Below are 20,282 nucleotides of genomic sequence, written 5' to 3'. Positions count from 1 at the left end.
AAATGGAAAAGGAAACAGTTGTATATTTTACTGCGATTGATAGTGTAATTTCTCGATTATAATTGACATTGATAAAGTTGAACTATGTTTGAGACCGAGAACAATGTCTCGTCTGATTTCTAGAATTTGGTCAGTGTAATTCATCGATGACATATAGTTTGAACCTATTTTCGTGAACGATACGTGTTAGAGAAAAATGGAAAAGGAAACAGTTGTATATTTTACTGCGATTGATAGTGTAATTTCTCGATTATACTTGACATTGATAAAGTTGAACTATGTTTGAGACCCAGAACAATGTCTCGTCCGATTTCTAGAATTTGGTCAGCGTGGTTCACTGATGACATATAGTTTGAACCTATTTTCGTGAACGATACGTGTTAGAGAAAAATGGAAAAGGAAACAGTTGTATATTTTACTGCGATTGATAGTGTAATTTCTCGATTATACTTGACATTGATAAAGTTGAACTATGTTTGAGACCCAGAACAGTCTCGTCTAAAATGAAGTTGCATTCTGCAATTTTTTCGATAATTAAAATCTCCCAAAAGTGCATAAACATCCGCAGTCTAATAACAAAATCTATTGATGGGTTTTTCAAACATCCTATGCTAGTTATCGAGGGAATCTACGGTTTGTATTCGTTAGGTACGAATCGAATTTGCCCTGAGTCTGGTGGAAACCTCTCCATACGAAGCCTGGCGACCCCGATTCGACGGCAGGAAGAGTGTCTCGGTACATGTATTTTCCAAATATACCTGGCATTGCGACGCAACAGCCTTAGCGATAGTTTAACAGCCTGGTCTCGATCCCACCACTCACTCCTCCACATTCAGGCCACTACCTCGGGGATCTTATTAAACTTGTTGAGCTATATGTGTCCTATATTTAACTTAACACCTTTAGAAACGGTTCGACGCTAACGTGAGATTGAACAGCATTAGTACCGTAGGGAGACGAGGTGGATGAATCTGATGAGTGTATAGAGACGAGCGAGGATGGATTGGTGAGAGTCCGTGAGACAATAGAATACCACAACCATCTGACACTTTCTGACGACCGGAACTCGCATTCCGTCTAGAGCGAACGTCTCAAACTTTAATCAATACTGTAATCAAAATATTCTCGTACCAGGTAAGAAAGTTCACAGAAAAAAAACATTAAAAAATTCAAACTTCGAAGTGCTCTCTTCATTTCATTTACCTATAAAATGAAATTTTTCTTTTACCAGGTTTCAGAGCGTTTCAAACAAGGTTGTAAGTTACTTTGAAAAAAAAATTATTAAAATGGACCTAAAAGTTTACGACGCTTTGGACCAATAAGAATGGGAATGGTGGCTCGTAACCGCAATATTTATCTCGTGTATCGCGTCGTGCATCCCTTGTTTCACCAGCCCGATTAAACAGAGTATAGATCGAACGCGTTTCGAGGTAGATTCTAATATTTATAGTGCCTGGATGGCCGCCAAATGGCGTATATTAAAGATTTCCGCACGTTCGCGCCATAACAGTCCCATAACTAGTCGTTCGTTTTCTACCCTCTCGGGCGGAATTACGAGAGCGCGTCACCACTAATAAAGCGACGTTCGCGTTACTGCGTGGGTGATTATTCGGAATTAGAGATCATCATTGTGCCCTGGCGCGATACATGCTCCCGTCGTCTCGTTCCTTCGAACGATATTTACGCTTTCTCGAAACCTACGAGTCAACGTAACGAATAATGATCCGAAATTGATGCCGTTCGATGCGTGGACGGTTCGCAATAATCCTCGCTTGTAGACGACAGGGAACGCGTATAATGAAATTTCTGCGAGTGTTTCCACCCGGTTCGACCGTGTTTGAATTTTTCATGACACGCTCGGACCGACTTCCCGTGAACTCTAATTCTCGCGGAAATAAACAGGGGCGAGTGTGTGAAATTTTACAATTTTACCAACGACAGTTTTAGTTCCAACCATATTCGGAATACTTTTATCTTGTACTAGCTTTTTCCCGCGGCTTCGCTCACACAGGAAACCGTTTAGTTTCCTCGGAAATAGGTATTGTTTCTCCATGAAACCTTTTAAGCCCCCATTCACCTTTATAGAGTTTTAATTTTATGTCATGTCGCGATCTTACATTTCAAAATTGATACCATTTTCATAATTAACGTCCCAGAAAACCTTTATAACGACACCCATACCGATATTTAGGCGTATTTACACCATTGCAACGGTTTAGCGATAAGATAATAATTACGTACTTACATGTTAAATTTGAAGTTTCTAGATTCATTTACGGAAATAAGGCAACTTTAAAACGAAATTAGTGTATCAATGAGCATTCGAACCAAGTATCAGGTAAATCCGACCACGAACAAAATATGTCCCATACAAACGTTGCAACCCCCTTTCAACCCTCTAGGGGTAGAATTTCTTAAAATGCCGAAACAGGTGTTTGATTAATTATGTCAAAGAGCATTAAGACCAAGTTTCAAGTAAATCCGACCACAAATAAAATATTCCTCATACAAACATTGCAACCCCTTTCCACCCTCTTAGGCGTTGAATTTCGGAATATCCTTTCTTATTTCTTGTATACATCATAAAGGAAACCTCTGTGCAAAATTTCAGCTTTTTATGTCCATAGATAGGAATTAAATCAGACTCGTATTGTCTTAGTGTTCAAACTTGGATTCGTATAAAAATAAATTTGGTTCGATGTCTTGAGAGATATTTAATTTCACAGAACGATTATGCATTCGAGAGAAACCTTTGAGATTCCACGTATGTTCCTCTGGCGCGAGAACAGATTGGGTACCTTATCAGAAAGCGATTTTGTTTCTGCCAGAAAGTTGTACGAAGACATGCCCCGAGAGAGCCCAACGTTTCGCGCGTTTGATATTTCGCGTGTCCTCGATAACATCCAGATAAAAAGGTGATCACACTTGGCATACCGTGTTTCTCTTTATGGAGGAAGTTCCATCAAAAAACGAAAAAAAAAAAGAAAAAACACAGTATCGTCGCGCTCGAGTGACGAGGAACGTTAACCCTGATTCGTTCCGCGATATCAAACGAACGACAGAGTTCGGATAATACTCGTCGCACCGAAAAAACGAACCGAAAGCCAAAGACAATGGCGAAACGATGAAAAGACGTAACGGCTGACGAATTTTTTCCGTCGACATATTTTACATCAACGATTTTCGAATCTGCCGTTGCTTCGCGCGATTAAAGTTCCTCGTATTCTGTCATTTCCGTTCCCCAAAACTCCGTTGCCCCGTTGTATTCCCAACGGGTCGATTTTCTCGTAACCATTAAGCCTCCGACCTTAAATTACCGCCCATTGACTCCACCTTTATGAGCTACCAATTTTCAAATTGAGCTAGGGACGTTGCTGCGTAACGCGCCCTTCGAAAAGCCACGATTTGTTTATTGAATATTCCAGGAAGACAATTTAGTGACATTTTATCCGGACATCTTCGCAAAAATTATGATTCGAGACCCGAAACTCAATCTAATTTGAAGTTTCGAGCAGGGAAGCGGTATTTTCTTTTTTCGCGAAACTTCAAAGTATCCAAAGTTTAATTTACGAGCGCTGTACAATCAGAAATCAGCCAACGTTAAACTACTTCTCCCCCCCACTCTCGCGTTTTGTCCCCTTTATTCGTGTTACCCTGATTTCCTATTGTCATCGATCGCGAAGCCCGCTTTGGAAACGAAATTATGTAATAAACCAGCGAGGCTTAACGGTTTCTCTATCCAAAATCACTCGAAAGAGAAGAAAATAGAGTAACATAGCAGGAACGATGAAATTTTCATTGATAAATTCTCTCGTGCATGGCTGTTCGCTGGCGCTTTTATCATTTGAAGGCTGTTAATTGGCCCGAACGAATATCGTCGACCGATGGTACAATACAGCAATTGGAAAGTTGTCGCAACTTGCGATTAGAGAACTGCTATTTGTTTTTGAATTTCGTGGATTTCACCTGCCGAAGCCGCGGGCATTTTTCTTTTTGTATTTTTGGTTTTTTTAAATTGTGAACTGTCAGTTTTCGATAGAATGACACCTTTCTTCCAGGCATATCTGCATCGACTAGATTTTGTGCCCGCGGTGCCAAGTTGTTTTGCATCGTTCCACGCGAATTGCACCAGGAATAATTCGGTCAGTTTATCGTGAATTTTTAATGGCGCATACGTAAAATACGCAACGCAAGAAAATTGTATATTCGAGATAGGTCTTTGCTGTTACGAGCCCTTTCTTTCAGAACATAAAGTCCGGTTTTTACATGAACGCAATATCGTTTAGCCTCGTTCCACGATGCCCTCGGTGTTCACGGTAATTATGGTGCCGCGTAAATCTCGGAAACTTTATTGAACGCCGGGATCACTAACGAACTTACAACGCTAGGATTGATTAAAAATTTAAATCGCAATCGAATCACAGACCATTTCTCGATTGATAATTTAGACTAAAAATTAAAAATTTTAAGTACAATTTCCCTTCTCGAACAAAAATCTAAAATTATTGAGTTCTGTTCGAAACCATACGCACGACCTATTGAATTTCCACGAAACAACCCGATTTCGGTTCGCAAAAGTACGGTCTCAATCCCATAATCGATATGTACGTGTCTGGAAAGCGTTTCCTGCATACAAACTTGCAGCGTACAAGGCATTCCACAAAATAGAAATACGACACGGACAAATATATTTCATAAATCTGAGAATTTTACGTTGACATTGCAATTTGTCGTCTAATTCACTAGCTGTTAAAAACGTCGAATAAATGCTGTGCTCCATGAGTAAACACATTGAACAGACGGAGCATCACCTGTTTACAAATATTCAACAAGATCGTCGTTGTGAAATATTAAACATTAATTGCGAATGACTGTAAGTTAAATCAGCCATGTCGAAACCACGAAAGCCATCGGTCCAGTTTGGGAACCAGAATCATTAATATATCGTAAACGACTAGGAACTTGGAAATTTATCAGTAAATTTTCTCTATCGTTTCTACGATTCGAACGTTCCCGTGCTCGAAATTCGTGATTCGATATCGTGCAAACGTGAACCGACCCCGTTGGGAAAGAGAATGGAAAAGCTTGAACTTGGATGAATCCTGGCAGTACGGTTCACGTAAAGACAGGGCACGGGAACAGACGAGACAATTAACCAGAATTTGCAAAGTAACCCGAACGCCATTCGCCGGCGGTATCCACGCGAAGCGCATATTTGGTATTCGTATCGGGGTAAACCGAGACCGCGTTCCCGGATTTAACGGCGATTTAGCGAGGAGAACGCCGCAGAACAACGGGGTAAAATGTAAATCGTGTCATCGGTCGTTTCGATGGTCCACGGTTCCCCGAGTTAGCGGCTGCGGAAAGAGTGCTCGATATTCCAGCGAGCAAACCGACGGCTACGAGAGCTCGTTTCCTAAAATCGTGTCCGTCGGTTTCCAAAATCGTACTCCCCCCTCCTAACCAGCAAATTTTTAAACGAAATTAATAAGAAGTACGGTCGACACATCGGCAACCACGTCATCCCTTCACAAGTGACGCGATTTGTTCACCGGGGAGCTAAAAAAATTAATTTTCAAGATTACACGTCGAAGAAAATAAATCTAGATGAGACTCTTGAATCTTAACGAGGCTGTAAAAATAAGTTCTATGATAAATTGTGGGTATTCTAATTTTCAATTGTTTGAAACCATAGTTTCGTTTTCTTTTACAATTTAAGGGGCTTGCAACGTGTCGAACAGAAAAATTATTAGTTTTACCAGTGAAAAAAGAGAATGAAAATGTCCAATAGATAATAATACATGAAAACATGTAATAATAATAAAATTGGTAAAGATTAAACCTGAGAATTCCATCGTCAATGCAATTTAACTATGGTGTCTGACCATACATCGATATTTCTACTTGTCTTGATACCTGAACACATTTAAGGACGATATTTTACAATAAGTTGTGACTTCCTCTATGGTAACTAATTAAAAGCAGCGCAAACAAATAATGCCGTATCGCCGTCAATATTTTTTAACATCAATTCAAGTAGAAATAACGATATATGGTCAGCCACCGTTGCCAGTCGTGATCAATTGCACGTGTACCTGACAAATTTTTACTATTGGCTTTATTTGCTTGTAAAAAATACAATGTTCACGTAACATTTGAATTCTTTCCGATTCGTTAGAGTGCAAATAAAATCATAAAAAATATTTCGCCAGTGAAACGTTTTTATCAAGCAGATATATTATTCGAAAATCTTTGCAATAGAAATCAGATTATTTTCTGGCCTACATTGGATATATCCAAGCTCGTTCGGTAGCGTAAAAATATTATATTACGTTCGTGACATATAACGTGTCGAGGAATTATTGGATTGCGGCTCCAACCATTCTCTGCGCGTGTCCATAAATCTTTAAAAAATCACGATAATTTCAGATCGAGATAAACTGTCGAAATTTTCATCTTCGCGTGTCAGTCCAACTTTGACAAATAGGAACATTCATACTTAATCACAATCGTATTCGCTGTGACGAGTTGCCATCGTTGTGCCTAGAGAAACGTATTATAAAAAAGAAAAAAGATTATAAAAATAAAAAGTGTTGGTGCCTGCTGTTGTATTACTCTTCCCGAGTAACGAATCATTAAATTAATCTAATTTTTGACATACATCACGCGCTAATATGTCCTCGAAAGAATTTGGAATCGTAACAATGTAAAATTCTGGCACAAAACATTCCCCTGAAATACGTACAAAAATAATTTTCGTACACGTCAGGTCTAACCTATAGTACATACCATAATACGAGGGATGAACTTAAATTCTAGTATTCGTGCCGTTTTTACCATTTCTCGCATCAATTTACATAATCTAAATACAGTAAAACCTCGATTTAGCGGACTAATTGGGGCCAAATGTGGTCATTAAATACAACTGTTTGGTAAATCTAATTTAAGTACACACGAACAGTGTGCGTATATGTGGATAATGCAATATTTAAAGAATATATAGCCGAGCATAAAATTCGAAATGGAAAAAAAAATTTCTAAAGTTACAATTTACAGTTCGGGATTAAAATAATTTCGTGGAGGCAACAAATAATATATAATTTGATAATGTAATATGAGACCGTTGAGTTCTGTCCATTAATAACACTAAATCGAAGTATTATTGTATTTGTCTTTACGTTGGTTAAATGTGAATCATCGTAGACGGTTTAACAAGTACGACTAGTGAAGCGAAGTGAAGCTTTGCTTTCTCGCTCAAGCGACTCTCTAGAGAGAAATTGAGCAATATTACTAAAGCATTGTTCTCTGCTTATCATTTTTACGACCGGGGAGCACTTACGTTTAACGGTTTTTCGCAAAATCTTCATTCGCAGAGGATAGTATGTTACTCCTGTCGTATCGTAAGTTTCGCAGAGGGTTCAGGAGCTAAGCATAAACCGACGTCATCGAATGGCAGACATTTATTCGAGATCGTAATAATACGACTATCTGCCCAATTCGACCACCACCATAATTAAGGACAAAGCACTGTGCGAAGATAAGACTCACCTGCGACCGTCGATTTCACGCACCGGATCAATACGATTCTCGAGAAGATCGAACGAATATAGTTACTCACCTGCAACAGAAAACAAGCACATAAATATGTAAACGCGCTAGACAATTTTGTTTGTCGTTATACAATTATAAACGAAGTAATGTCAGACTAATGTAGTCAGACTTATGATTGATAACTAAATGTACATGCATTTATGCATTCGCGCCATGGTATATCTTCTACCGTGAAGGACATTTCATTTGAAACCCGGCACACATTCAATTAGTCAAATGTCAGAACCGACTGTAAGGCGACAGCAAACGCACAAGTATTTTAGGACTTGCTCCTAATGAAGATAATAATAATAATAGCAGTGTTCTTACTTTTTGGCTAACTTTTATAAAATCCAACATTCAGTCTCGATGAGACGTAGAAAATAAATGAGAGAAACCACTGTGGTACAATATGTAAATACATCTCACTTTCATACCTCGAAGTAAAGATAAATATAGCAAGCAGAGAATAAATAATTTTATTCCACGTAAAGTACACGGATACGAGAATTCATCGTTAAAAGTTACGGGAATAGAAACGAAAATAGCATCGACAGGTCTATTATTATATGCAATTAACCGCGTTTAAACGCGCCGCTGTGAACACAACAAAGCTCGCTTGTAAATATGAACAGGCCAGAGAGGCCGTTTTAATTATTCCGTCGGTGCTCATGAATAAACACGAGCGCTCGGATACGACGCCGAAATTGTCTCTAGAAACATGTGCTGGAAAACGGCATACGGACGAGTAAAATAAAACGGTTCGAGGAGGAGGAAAGTATAATTTCGCGGTGTAAATGAAGAATCGCTCGGCGATTGCGCGCGTAAACTATATTTTTCTAAAAGAAACTTTATTCCGAAGTTAAAATTACAGGTTCACGCAATAAGGAACTGGAAAACGAGGAAACCATAAATTGGAAAAGCGAGCAATTATGGTGGAAGAGAACTTCCCGTAAAACTTTTACTCGTTTTTACGATAAACGTAAATTCCGAAAGCATAGTTAAATAACCGAATCGACGTACGGTCGTAAATTTATGCAACTAGAAAATATTTGGATATGGTACGGGACGAAATCAACGGCGATATAAACAATTCGTATTGACCAGAACGTTGTATTCCGTTAATGTAAACATTAAACTTGCAAAGATGTTGAAATTGAGAGTCACAGAATGGAGTATCGAAGATGATATGAAACGTTTCAAAACCATGGAAGTCGATCCTAAGTAGTCCAAGCTTACAGAACACGATACCGGACACAACAGCACTTAGCTCATGATACCCAAGAACCTGGAGTATGTGGAATACGATACTAAGAAAGTCGGATGTACGGAAGTCGATTACGACCGTTTCGTATCATACGAATCGATTTCGAAGAATCTCCAAGGCGTAGGATTCGATATTTTGAATAGAAAGATCGTGGAAGTCGAATTAAGATAACGACAAGGTGATGATTTAACACAGTCGTCATTGGTTATTGGAACAGCTGTGTCTATTTCTTTTTTATTTAATTAATATGCAGGCTTCACATTTTCACGATTTAGTCTACGATAATAGTAGCATCCTTTCAATTTTATACAGGAATCAAATTCTTATTAAATGGGCTGAGATCCACTTTCGAACGCGGTAATTTTTCGAGAGAAATTTATCTTGCGATCCACGGTTTGGAAATTAATGCACTCGACGGTAATACAATATGAAACAGAGATTCTAGAAACTATGATACTTCATAATTCTGGTAATCCAGAACATATATTGCACCAGGAACTTTCGAAACACCGCTTAATCTCTAATATTCTCTGGGACTTGTCTCTGTGATGTCCAAAATCTCCTTGGGACACTTGATAGTTCCCGAAACCTTTGATGCCATCGAGGTTCTCGGAACACGTCGATATCTCTAATGATCTCGTGATCCTTTCAAAAGCATCCAATGCTATTGCAACTCACGATGCGTCCAGAAGCATTTAGTATATCTGGGGCATTCGAAATTCCGAGAAATCAACTTCCGTGATCCTAATGTGTTTGGAATTGTATTGTATAATACGACGTGTTTCCTAGAATCGGCATTTGAACCCGCAGAGTCTTTGATCTCGACTCCCATTAATACTTCCTCGGAATCGTGTCCTGCAGCCTCAGTCAAAGATGGGTCACTGACCTATGAACCGACTCTAAGATTCACAATATTTGTTTCCACGACTCTGAGGCCTCGGAGTGGAAACTTGTTATCCTTTAAAGCCTGGTATCACCTTATAAACTGGAATTCTAGATATCGAGTCTTGCGCCCTTCGTATAACCATGTTAGTGTCTCGTGTTCCGAGGGTCAGTGATATCGTGCTGGGTAACTGTGTTATCTTGAGTAACAGCTGTCGTCAGCTGTGAAGATTACGAATGTCGAGTTTCACGTTCCAACCACAGTTATAATTGTTTCCCTCAATTTGATCTTTCTGTTATTTAAATTGAAAATACTTCGATCCGAATAAAAATATTCGAATCGATGTTATTAAATTGCGTGTCATTAGAGCATCATGTACTCAGAGTTTATCACTATTCTCTGACGTATAATAGCATTGTTGGAGACACGAATTGTTGCAATGCGTCCATTCAAAGGGCATCAAATTGCGACCAAGAATTAGCGGATGTGTTAATTGCAACGTAAGCCAGCCTATGTTCGCGTTTGGATTAGCGAACACGGCTGCAATGGTTTCTAATGAATCCTAATCGCCTGGCATTGTCGAGCTATTCACATAAACACGCGAAAATTCAACCGCGTTACACACAAACTGAATATTTCTCGGTCCGTTCTCGAGAAATTGAAAATTGCTAGTAGAACTCGTACTTATTTTCTCGTTTCGATCGTATTATCTTGCGAACCACGAGGCACGTTAAACCCTGCATCGGAATTACTATTCGAGCTCGATTGTATTTACTGCTGGAAAATACACGGATTTCTCTAACCGCGGTGAAACTAGTCTGCAATTACAGTAGCTGATGGCTCCACTCGAAATTGGAAAGGAACGAAACAGTACGAGTTTCATCGAAACGTTTTTCTGTTCGAATTTTTGTAACCTCGTAAATTTTTCAAATTCTTCGAATTAATACAAATTATTTTGACATCTTCTACATATTCTCGTCTATTCAATGGTTCGTTAAAACTTCGCTTGTTCTTGAGCATTGGAGTAAGGAACAAAAGACCAGTTGGTATTGGGTCAAACGTCAAGGCTTGTAACTTATAAGAAAATCACGTACGGCGATTTACATTTATTTCTTACAAAATTGTTTTTTTTTAAACGAAATCCTGAATGGTTAACATTTTGCTATATTGATCCAGCAAGCAAGATATGCAAACTTGCTAATAATTTCAGCAGTAGCCTACAGTACTTTTACCTCCTTAATTAACTCTAGAGCTATCGAAGCTTCCATCGTGTTTTCTGCGATAAAATTAAATTGCTAGTGCTTTTTCTCGAACCGGGATCTTTTCTTACAATACGTCATTGGTTGTTCGATATTTCCAGGAGCTTCGCTACGATTACCCGTCGAAACGTATAAGAGGCAAAAAGAGAAACAACGCCCCTGTCGATGTCGGAATACGATTTCGTTCACGTTGAATTTAATCGGGGGATTTCGCCCGCGTCCTTTAACCGGAGACGTCTGAAACGATATCCCGGATACCATCGCGCGGCAGGATCTCATAGAAGGGTTATCCACGGGGTCGAGGCGGTGGAAATATTGTGAGAGCAAGGGGAAAGACAGTCGGCGTCTCGTTTGCCTGGCGGAACGGATAAAGGAAGACCGGTTTCCGGGGATCTGAACCAGAACCAATCGGGCCGATTCAACAGATATGAACATTCTCAAAGGGACCGTGGCGCCCCTCCTTTAATTTCTTTTTCGCGGGGCAATCTCTTCTGTAAATACGAAATCGCGGGAGCCATTGCAAATTGAAAGGAGTTCGCTACGAACCGCCGTGTTTATTCGATGGATAAAAAGCCAGGCGCAACGATGGATGTTTCGCTTCCATCTTGGGCGGATCTCAAAGGTAAGGCGAAATTCTATCGCTTTCCAGGGCACCTTTCGGGGATACGTCTCGCAGAAATACGCGAAAATATTCACGGACCGAGGTGAATTTTGATCAGATCCTCCAGAGATTGAACCCTATCACGGGGTTAGTGAAATACAGTAAGATCCCGCTTAACGCGGGGGATACGTTTCAGCGCTAAACGAAACAGCGTTGAACGAGGCTACTTAACATGTACATATGTAAATATGTAATGGGGATCAGTGAAAAAGAACAGAGAATATATTATATATTTTGTAATATTTGTTGTTAAATACTTTTTAATACATCGAGTATAGACTTATTTATTGCTAATATCGATTTTTATTCATAAAAGATTCATGAAGATAAATGTTATTTTTCACTGTTTTCTTCTCCTCCTAATTTTCCATATAATTTCCCTCGAGATTAATGCCCTCGACCCGACAATGCTCCGCAGTCGTCATACTTGTTTCGTAATACGATTTGTCAAGATCCGAGACACTGGCTTTCCGGCTGCAATTGTCGCTTCTTTATTCGTTGAAACTTTTTCGGCCACCCAACACTTCGATTTTGGGAACTAAACTGATTCGGGCTTTAAAATTGTCAAATGTTATACTTTGACTGCCTCGTCGTCCATATATGGGCGACAGGAGTTTTCACTATGGAACTACAGTAATTAATTTTCAAGCTGAAACGTTTCCACTGTTTTGGAACAGTCCAACAACGCGTGTTAAAAGTACTAAAACTTTAAACGCGTGTAGTTCCGAAACTACTAGTGTTTTATCCATTATTGAGCCACTGTTGGCAGCGATAAAGCTTCCTCTTTACAATGGTTTTTTGTTTTTGACGATCCGACTTTCCGTTTTCGAGATATCGTAATTTATGTAAAGGTGTAATTTTTCTTAATTCAACTATCTCTGTCTCCGTCTGACGCGTCGCGTCGGACCTCTCTTTCTCTCTCTCTCGTACGTGACTCGTGACCGAGTGGCCGAGTGACCTAGTTTCTACGAGCACGTGCCGGTCAACGACCTTGACAAGGCCGTAGTAAAAGTTCATTCACCGCGCGACGTAAACAAATCTTCGAACCCTTATATCTTCGAAACTAGCCACCGCATCGACTTGAAACTAAAATCGTCATATCTCCGGAACTAATTAAACAATCGACTCGTTCGAACGCGCGTTTTAAAGGGCATTTCATCCTCTATCCAATGAATGTAACAACTTTTATAATTTATTTCGTCCTCTATGTTTATTTTGCAATTTACTTTGACGCGATCGACTTGAAACAAAAATCACTGTATCTCCGGAACTACTTACGTTATCGACTTGTTTGAACGCTCATTTTAAAGGGCATTTCATTCCCTATCCGTTGAACGTATAAACTCCTACAATTCAAACGTTAGGAGTACGTTGTCGGGTAAAAAAAAAAAGAAGAACTCGTTAGTTGACCGGTCATGGTAGGATTGGGTATACGTGAAGTGTTGGTTTAGTGTTAACAAATAACAGAGTCGATATAATGACCTTGTGTTCATAACAATGGTCGTAAAGCAATCTGGCAAATAAGCCTCGACGAAAGTAGGGTATCGCGTTTAACAGCCGGCTCATTTGTTACCGTGGCATCTTGGTAATAGCGCGAGTCAATCACGCTAGCGTTAACCAGCGCCCAGAGGATTACTCGCACCTTGAAGAGCTAGGCAAACCGTGGCTACGGCTGACCACAGAATCAACCTAATCCCAGATCGATCGTTTCTACGGTCCTTATCAGCGTCTCTTCTCGTTTGAAGCATCGTTCGCGGCAAAAGCGTACACCGCGTTCGATCACATGTTCGCTCGCCGAGAGGAAAAGCACGCGAGTGCGTGTCGAGCGCCGTTATGAATATGTTCGTCTACGAAACATCAGCTCCCTCTCGTGTTCTTCGCTCCTCGAAAATGTTATAATTATACTAGACAACGTACTACACTTCAGAGAAGTATACTTAGACGCGAGATTGATTCTAACCAACGACGTTACGAGCGGAGCATTGCACATTGCACGAGCGTCAATTAGCGCGCGCGAACAAATTTCAATTTGCTCGTTTTAACCGTACGAAAATAATATTCACTTTTTCACCCGCGTTTTCAATGATTTTACCAAAAATATACTCGATAAAATACTGCAGGATCAATGTACGCATAGATGGAATACATCACGAGAATTATTTCTGTTTTACGAAGATTTGAATATATTTTTATCGCGTTGTTACCCGCGCGATATAACCGTGAAATATTATTTTACTATTCGATGTATAACGGAAGCAATATACACCGCGTCCGGGAACTTCAACTCCGTGCTATTACAAAGTTTAGATGGGTAGCCACGAGAGTTCAGTTTATAATTCCAAGAACCTCGACCGTTGAAAGCATTCTCTCATCGAGGAAATTTTGATTGTATGTACTTATTATTGCAGTCACGTGATTTAAATAATTATCCGAGAATGCTCGGTTCCACGAATACTTTGAGAAGTTTAATTTTAAAATATCGTGTTCGCAGCGTCTTAAACGCCGCGATAAACGCGTTACAATTTCATGGTCCCCCGTGAACCGACCCCGAGAAAATCGAAGATACGAAAACCGCGACGACGCTATACGGTCCTAAGGTTCTTTCTCATTTCCTTTTGGGAACCACAGGAAGTGCACAGGTGGCGGGATCGAACTTTATCGCTGGCTGGCAACTTTCTCACACGTACTTCCGGGCTCCGTGCACCGCGCTATATCAGCTTTCCTCGGGAAAGTCGAGCAGCAGGTACAATGGGTATCCTGCAGTCGCAATGCCACACGAGGAGCATATATTTTTGCGGCTTTATCGGTTGGAAGGAGATTGCCGTATTGCCGGCGCGACGATAAATTCTGATTCTTGAAGCCTCTTTTGTTTTTCTCGGACCGAGAAGAATCGGGGCCCCTGTCTAGATCCTTCCGTTTGTTCCACGAATTGATCCAACCGATTAAGCTTCCGAGATCGATAAAACTCAACACAAACGAATTATAGTTATTGTCTTTAATGAGGATGAAATAAGGGAAACGATAGCTAGGTAATGCTCTGAGGGAATTAATTCCGGTTTCGCCGCTGCGCGTACCGACAAAAGTGGAAACTTTGTTTATTAAAAGCCTTTGTACCACTGTGTACACACATTTTTCTGGGGGAACAGAGCACCATTCCCATCCGCTGCGCATCGCTAACTTCAAAAATTCTCTTTGTACGGTCCAAAGCAAACGGGGAATCTGGGATAAAAATTAAAAGCTTTAACGAACCTCGGGCTTCATGGTGTGCATCGCGGGAAGAAAGCAGAGACTGCTAGGTCTACGCGACCTTTTCTGCGTAAAAATATACAAATTTTCAACAGTGGCCTACGAGCTGGAATCAGAGCTACGAAGTGCCTCCTTTTAGGTTTCCTAAGGGTCCTTTCCGAAGTTTCCGGGGAACCGTTTCGGTGGACATCAAACGACCCTTCCACTCCAATGACTGTGGTTTTAAACTATACGTCAAGGGAAACAAATTTTGACACGAATTTCAATCTCTATTTACTCGATGGAACTGCAAGGATTCAGTCTTGCTCTATCCTTTAAAGTTTGTTTCGCATTGGAAAGCAGGTTTCCCCGTTACATAAATGAATAAATAAGTCTACCAATGGCCATTTGCGTCGGTCGTGTGAACGTCGGTTTAAGTACCGCCTAAAGAAAGTGCGTATTTATGGTGCAATATTTACAAGAGCAAATATGTAAAATATTAAAAAGGATTTTGCATACGAGAGTTGCGTGTCTGAAATATATTCCAAGGCGATAAACACTTCAAGAGACGAAAGAAATTTCAAGAAGGTATCGATACGTAGTAGGAAAGCAAAACACGAGGGAAAGAGAGACTCCAAAGTATGAGCTTTCCCGTTGGGAATAACGACGTAGAATTATTTATGAATCACGTACGATTGCCACTCGAGACATAAACCTGTGATTTCTTACTATCTTTAGTTTAGTCGGAATCTTTATTTATCGAACCATTGTCTGGCGGGGAACTTTAATAAAAAAATAGTAATAATTTTGTTACTTGGTGTACAACTTGGCGTACCAAGACAGCGATATACAGGATGTTCGGCCACCCCTGGGGGAAAATTTAATGGGAAATTCTAGAGGCCAATATAAGACGAAAATCAAGGATACTAATTTGCTGATTGAGGCTTCGTTAAAAAGTTATTAACAAAATTATTAATAAAATTTGTCTATTTACACGAATTTTTTCTCACAAGTGCGTAGGATTTTGGAGTTATGTCTATTTACCAAAAATGCTTATAATTGACCCCTACAACTAAAAATAATTTTTCCAAGACGGCCACATAGTATATTTTCGGTAAATATTTTAAAGTATTTTTTCTCGAAAGTGCATAGGATTTCGAGGGAATGTGTATTGACTAAAAATGATTGTAATTGACCCCTGGAACCAGAAATAATTTTTTTAGAACTATTTGAAATTTTTTAATTTCGCCGAAAAATGTCAGTACCTATTCGAATTTTTTTCTCGAAAGTGTGCAGGATTTCGGGGGTATGTCTATTCACCAAAAATTATGGTAATTGACCCCCGCAACCGGAAATAATTTTTCCGTGAATGATTTGAAATTTTTTAACTTAATTTTTTAATAACTTTTTTACGAAGTCTGAATCAACAAATTGATATTCTTGATTTTCACCTTATTTTGGCCTCTGGAATCTTCCATTAAAATTTTTCCCAGGGGTGACTGAACACCCTGTATATTTTACAAGAATGCATACTAAAAGAGGAAGAGTATCATTAAATTTTGAAGTGCTTCTCCACCATTACATAGAAGCGTAATATGTATATCGTATTAAACTATGATACAAGTTTCAACCTTCATATCAGAAATTGATCGTGGAACTTGGTAGAGCCTGGGCAAGACTTCAACGGATAAGTAATTAGGTATTGATTTTTAATTTTTTCGAATTCTAGATTGTCTTATCGAACTTTTTATCACGGTTGAATTAGTATGGAAGAAAAATAGTGTCATGTGTAAATAATAGAGAGGTTTTTCCCCTGCGAATAAACATTATAAAGCAATAAATATGGGCAAAATAGAAACACGAGCGACCGTACAATAAATTTGATTGTTTAACCTAATTAATGCCGCACAAAGACAATGGAAGATTCCCCCGAAAATCGAAAAATTAATTTCTATCGCGTTGATTAAAAGTAGTACTTATTACCATAGCTTATTACAGAGAATATATTAAAATATTTTGACAATTTTAACGTGACGTAACGATTTATGTGCCAATAAAATAGTTACTATTAAATTAAGCAAAAGTTAATAATTATAGCACGGTTGAGATCGCCAGAAGTCTTAGAGTTGGTCGTTTAATAACTTTCATTTTACAGCGTAAACTTTGTCGCGTAAAACTGTCGATTGTGAATTTCATAAAATGATATTTTCTCGCGAGCAGACGAGAAAATTGTATGAGAAAAGAAATAAACTGATAGGATATCGTGGAAAGCACTCGTCTAATTAATTTCATAACATCGCTGTAACTACGTTAATAATGAAGTTAACCATTCTCAGAGGATTCGTAAAGTTAATCGCGAGATAATCTCGTGGCTCGAAAGTTCTTAAGTATCCTGCTTATTCCATTTGTTTCAGTCGACTTCACGGTAAAGGCAAATTTTTAACTTTTCAAAGTGGAATTACGGAGCGTACGGAGTCCACGATCATAAAATTGAAACACCAATTGTAAATGGCATAAAGTAAAGGACATAATTGCGAAGATTCGTAAGCTTTAAATCTTTTCTTCAGTGATCTGTACGTTTTTAAGATGAAACGGAGTTTCTATCGATCAAAGGGTCGTTTCAAAACACTGTATTCCGTATCGAAATCGTTCTTTATCGAATTAATTTCGTCCTGTGATTCCTTCGAACAAAGCGTACTTTCTTGGAGAATAAGGAACACTATTCGTAACAACAAACACAGAGATGGGTATTGAGTAGAGAATGCAGGCCACCAACCGATAGAGCATCGTACGAGGCAAAGGGGCGGATGTACCATGAATATTTCAACCCCCGTAAGTGTCTCTCGCCGCGACTGCAGAAGCTGTTTCAAGTTTAACGATGCGCTTCTAGTTTTAACCCACCCCACAGTCTCCTTTGTCTACGGTCGATGACGCTACTTTTTTTATCATACAAATATCTCATCGATACCAACGATAAGGAATTATATCTCGACTGTAAACAAACAAAATAGAGCACCGAAAATATTTAATTTCGTATAATATTTTAACTCGCATTGTACTTTCACGAACCAACAATTAAAAGACAAAATAACCCTATATGTCCCTCTTGATACCATGCAATTTTTATGCACAGGAAATAATTTATGAGTTATTCGAAGTCCTAGCGTTACGAGACTCGTCCTATTTATCACAGCCACAAACTTTCGAGATTTTATAGGAAACATTTCATGGCTTCAGTTATTTTCACTGCGATAATAAGTTCCCTATTAAGCTTCCAGCGAAGCTATTGCGATTATATAAAAAATAGTACGAAAAGAGAAAGAAGAAGAGAATTTACGTTTGATATAGGGCGTGAAAAAGCGAGAAAAAAACCGTGGCGCAGCAACGTAGATATTTTATTAAAATGTACGAGGACAGTTTACTACGCACACGTGTCGAGTGTTTAAGCAACAGACATTGCAACATGATCGTGACATATTTTTATCCGCGTAGAAGCGGCTCGCAATTCCTCGAGAAACGTAAAAAAGAAAAGAAGTAGGTTGGAACGTGACTTTTAATCTGGTAACTTGTTCCTCGTACAGCGGACGACTCACGGTGACAAAATAGGTTCGTAAGGAATCACGTGTGTAACACCAAACGTTTCTAAATATTATAACTTTATCTCAACGTTTCACAATCCCCGGATAACATCCAGTAACAGTATTTTTTCGTTAAGCGTCCTACATTCCATGCACAAATTGTTAATGGAAGCATCAAGTAGAAAATAAGCTTCGATCGCGTTATTAAAGTATTTATAGATCAAAGCAACTTTTTCTTGAGCACACCACGTATTTCGTAGCAATTTTGTAAACCGTAAACATCGGTTAAAAACCTGGTACAGCATGTTGAACCGTAACCTTTGTAAAGCGTGAACCTATTTACATAAATCTTTCGTCTCGCCTACAAAGTGCAAGCACGCTTCGAGCTCGCAATTCTTTTAAAACCGTTCTGAATCAATCCCGATCTATGATACCAGAAGGTAAAAACGTTTGCACGGCCTCCACTTACGAGATCTCGCTGGAGGGTTTTAGGACTGAAGACCATCATGCGTCTCTGCTTCTTGATGAGTTTGCTGAGCCTCTGCGTTCTTTGAGCGCAAGTCAGGGGCTTCCCGGGTACGTGACACTCATCCTGGAGCTCGTCTTCAAGATCCTCGAAGCTCTTTTCAACCGGCGGGCTGTGCCTCGGGGTCACGGTGCTCAACGGGACAGCCTTGGCGATCAAACTCTCGCTCCTCACGCTCCACGTGGATGCACCGTACCTCTTCATGTTCATCAGATCGCCTATGCTGCCTCTTACGTACAGGTTACCCAGCTGAAGGTTCGCCCTCGACAGAGCCGGCGAGTGAGGTAGCGACTCCGAGCACTTCTCCGTGGATCTCACCACGTCCGGCAAGATCGGTTTGCTTTGCAGCTTGTCCAGGTCCGACAACGAGGAACCTCTCCGTATTCTGGGGCTGGGTAACAGATTCTTCTTGGATATCCTCTCCTTCTCGCGGTTCACGCTCTTCGACGAGAGCGACGACTTCATCGCGAAGAGGCCGGCCTTCAGCGGAAACAGCAACGCCCACTCGATGGACTTTTCGCGCGCCTCCATCGCGAACTTTTCTCTTTTCTTGGATAGATTTATAAAAAAAAAAATACCAGGACACTCTACAGAAATTTACGCAACACCATCGCGAACCACACGACAAACTAATTAAGAGAGTTTCCGCAGCACGAGAATATCGTTATCCGCGCGATAACGCGGCATCCGGTCACTCCGGTTATCAAACTTCGGAAGTTTCAATTTGCGTTGAATGATTATCCGACAGTTTCACTTCGAAGCAACCCGAACGGCCAGAAGAACAATATTTCCATCCTGCTCCTAGCACGTTAACGCAGAAGACGACGGAGAAGACGAGCATCCTGCCTCGGGGAGCACCGCGATCAGACTCTCTGATAGATCGTGCGGGAATTAAGGCAGAGGAGGTGGTCAGCCCCTGACGGACCTCTTGGTGATATTTTCACTTAAGTTAACACGACACCCCGTGCAGACGTACCCTCTGCGCGCTATCGACAACACTTCCGTCTAATAAAAGCCTAATAACGATCGATATCCTCGCCTCTCTTGGCTTTCTCTGCTTTCCCCGGGGCCGATTCCTCATCACGGTTCGCGGATCCCCCCCTGCCAGGCCTGCAGAAGAATCGAGAGCCCTGGTCCCGGTGAAACACTTTTCTCGACCGTTTCGCGTCGGTCGACGTCCGGTGAACTAATACGATACAGAAGGATGCCAAGTTCGTTCGTAACGACAGCGTTGATAACCGAATGGCGGGGAGCGAGAGACCTTGTCGCGAAGGTGATACCACTAACTCTGAG

The 20,282-nt window shown here is 40.1% G+C and overlaps 1 protein-coding gene across 2 annotated transcripts in view; it reads right to left on the bottom strand.

Annotated features, from left to right (window-relative positions):
• Window positions 1-20,282, bottom strand: part of LOC122401501 (paternally-expressed gene 3 protein-like) — a 268,898-nt gene that overhangs the window by 140,700 nt on the left and 107,916 nt on the right. The window contains exon 16 of one of the 2 annotated variants that reach the window (XM_043403674.1): window positions 6,608-7,618. The exons of the other annotated variant lie outside the window; for it this stretch is intronic. Within the exon in view, the coding sequence (XP_043259609.1) occupies window positions 7,514-7,618 (105 nt within the window). The 3' untranslated portion in view covers window positions 6,608-7,513. Of the gene's footprint in view, window positions 1-6,607; window positions 7,619-20,282 lie in introns of those variants that run through there. 2 annotated transcript variants of the gene reach the window in all.

Source organism: Colletes gigas, unplaced genomic scaffold, assembly GCF_013123115.1.
Source record: "Colletes gigas isolate AHSC1104 unplaced genomic scaffold, ASM1312311v1 Colletes_gigas_Sc00025, whole genome shotgun sequence".
NCBI lineage: Eukaryota > Metazoa > Arthropoda > Insecta > Hymenoptera > Colletidae > Colletes > Colletes gigas.
The sequence above is the reverse complement of the archived record's forward strand: the minus strand, read 5'-3'. Positions and strand labels throughout refer to the sequence as shown.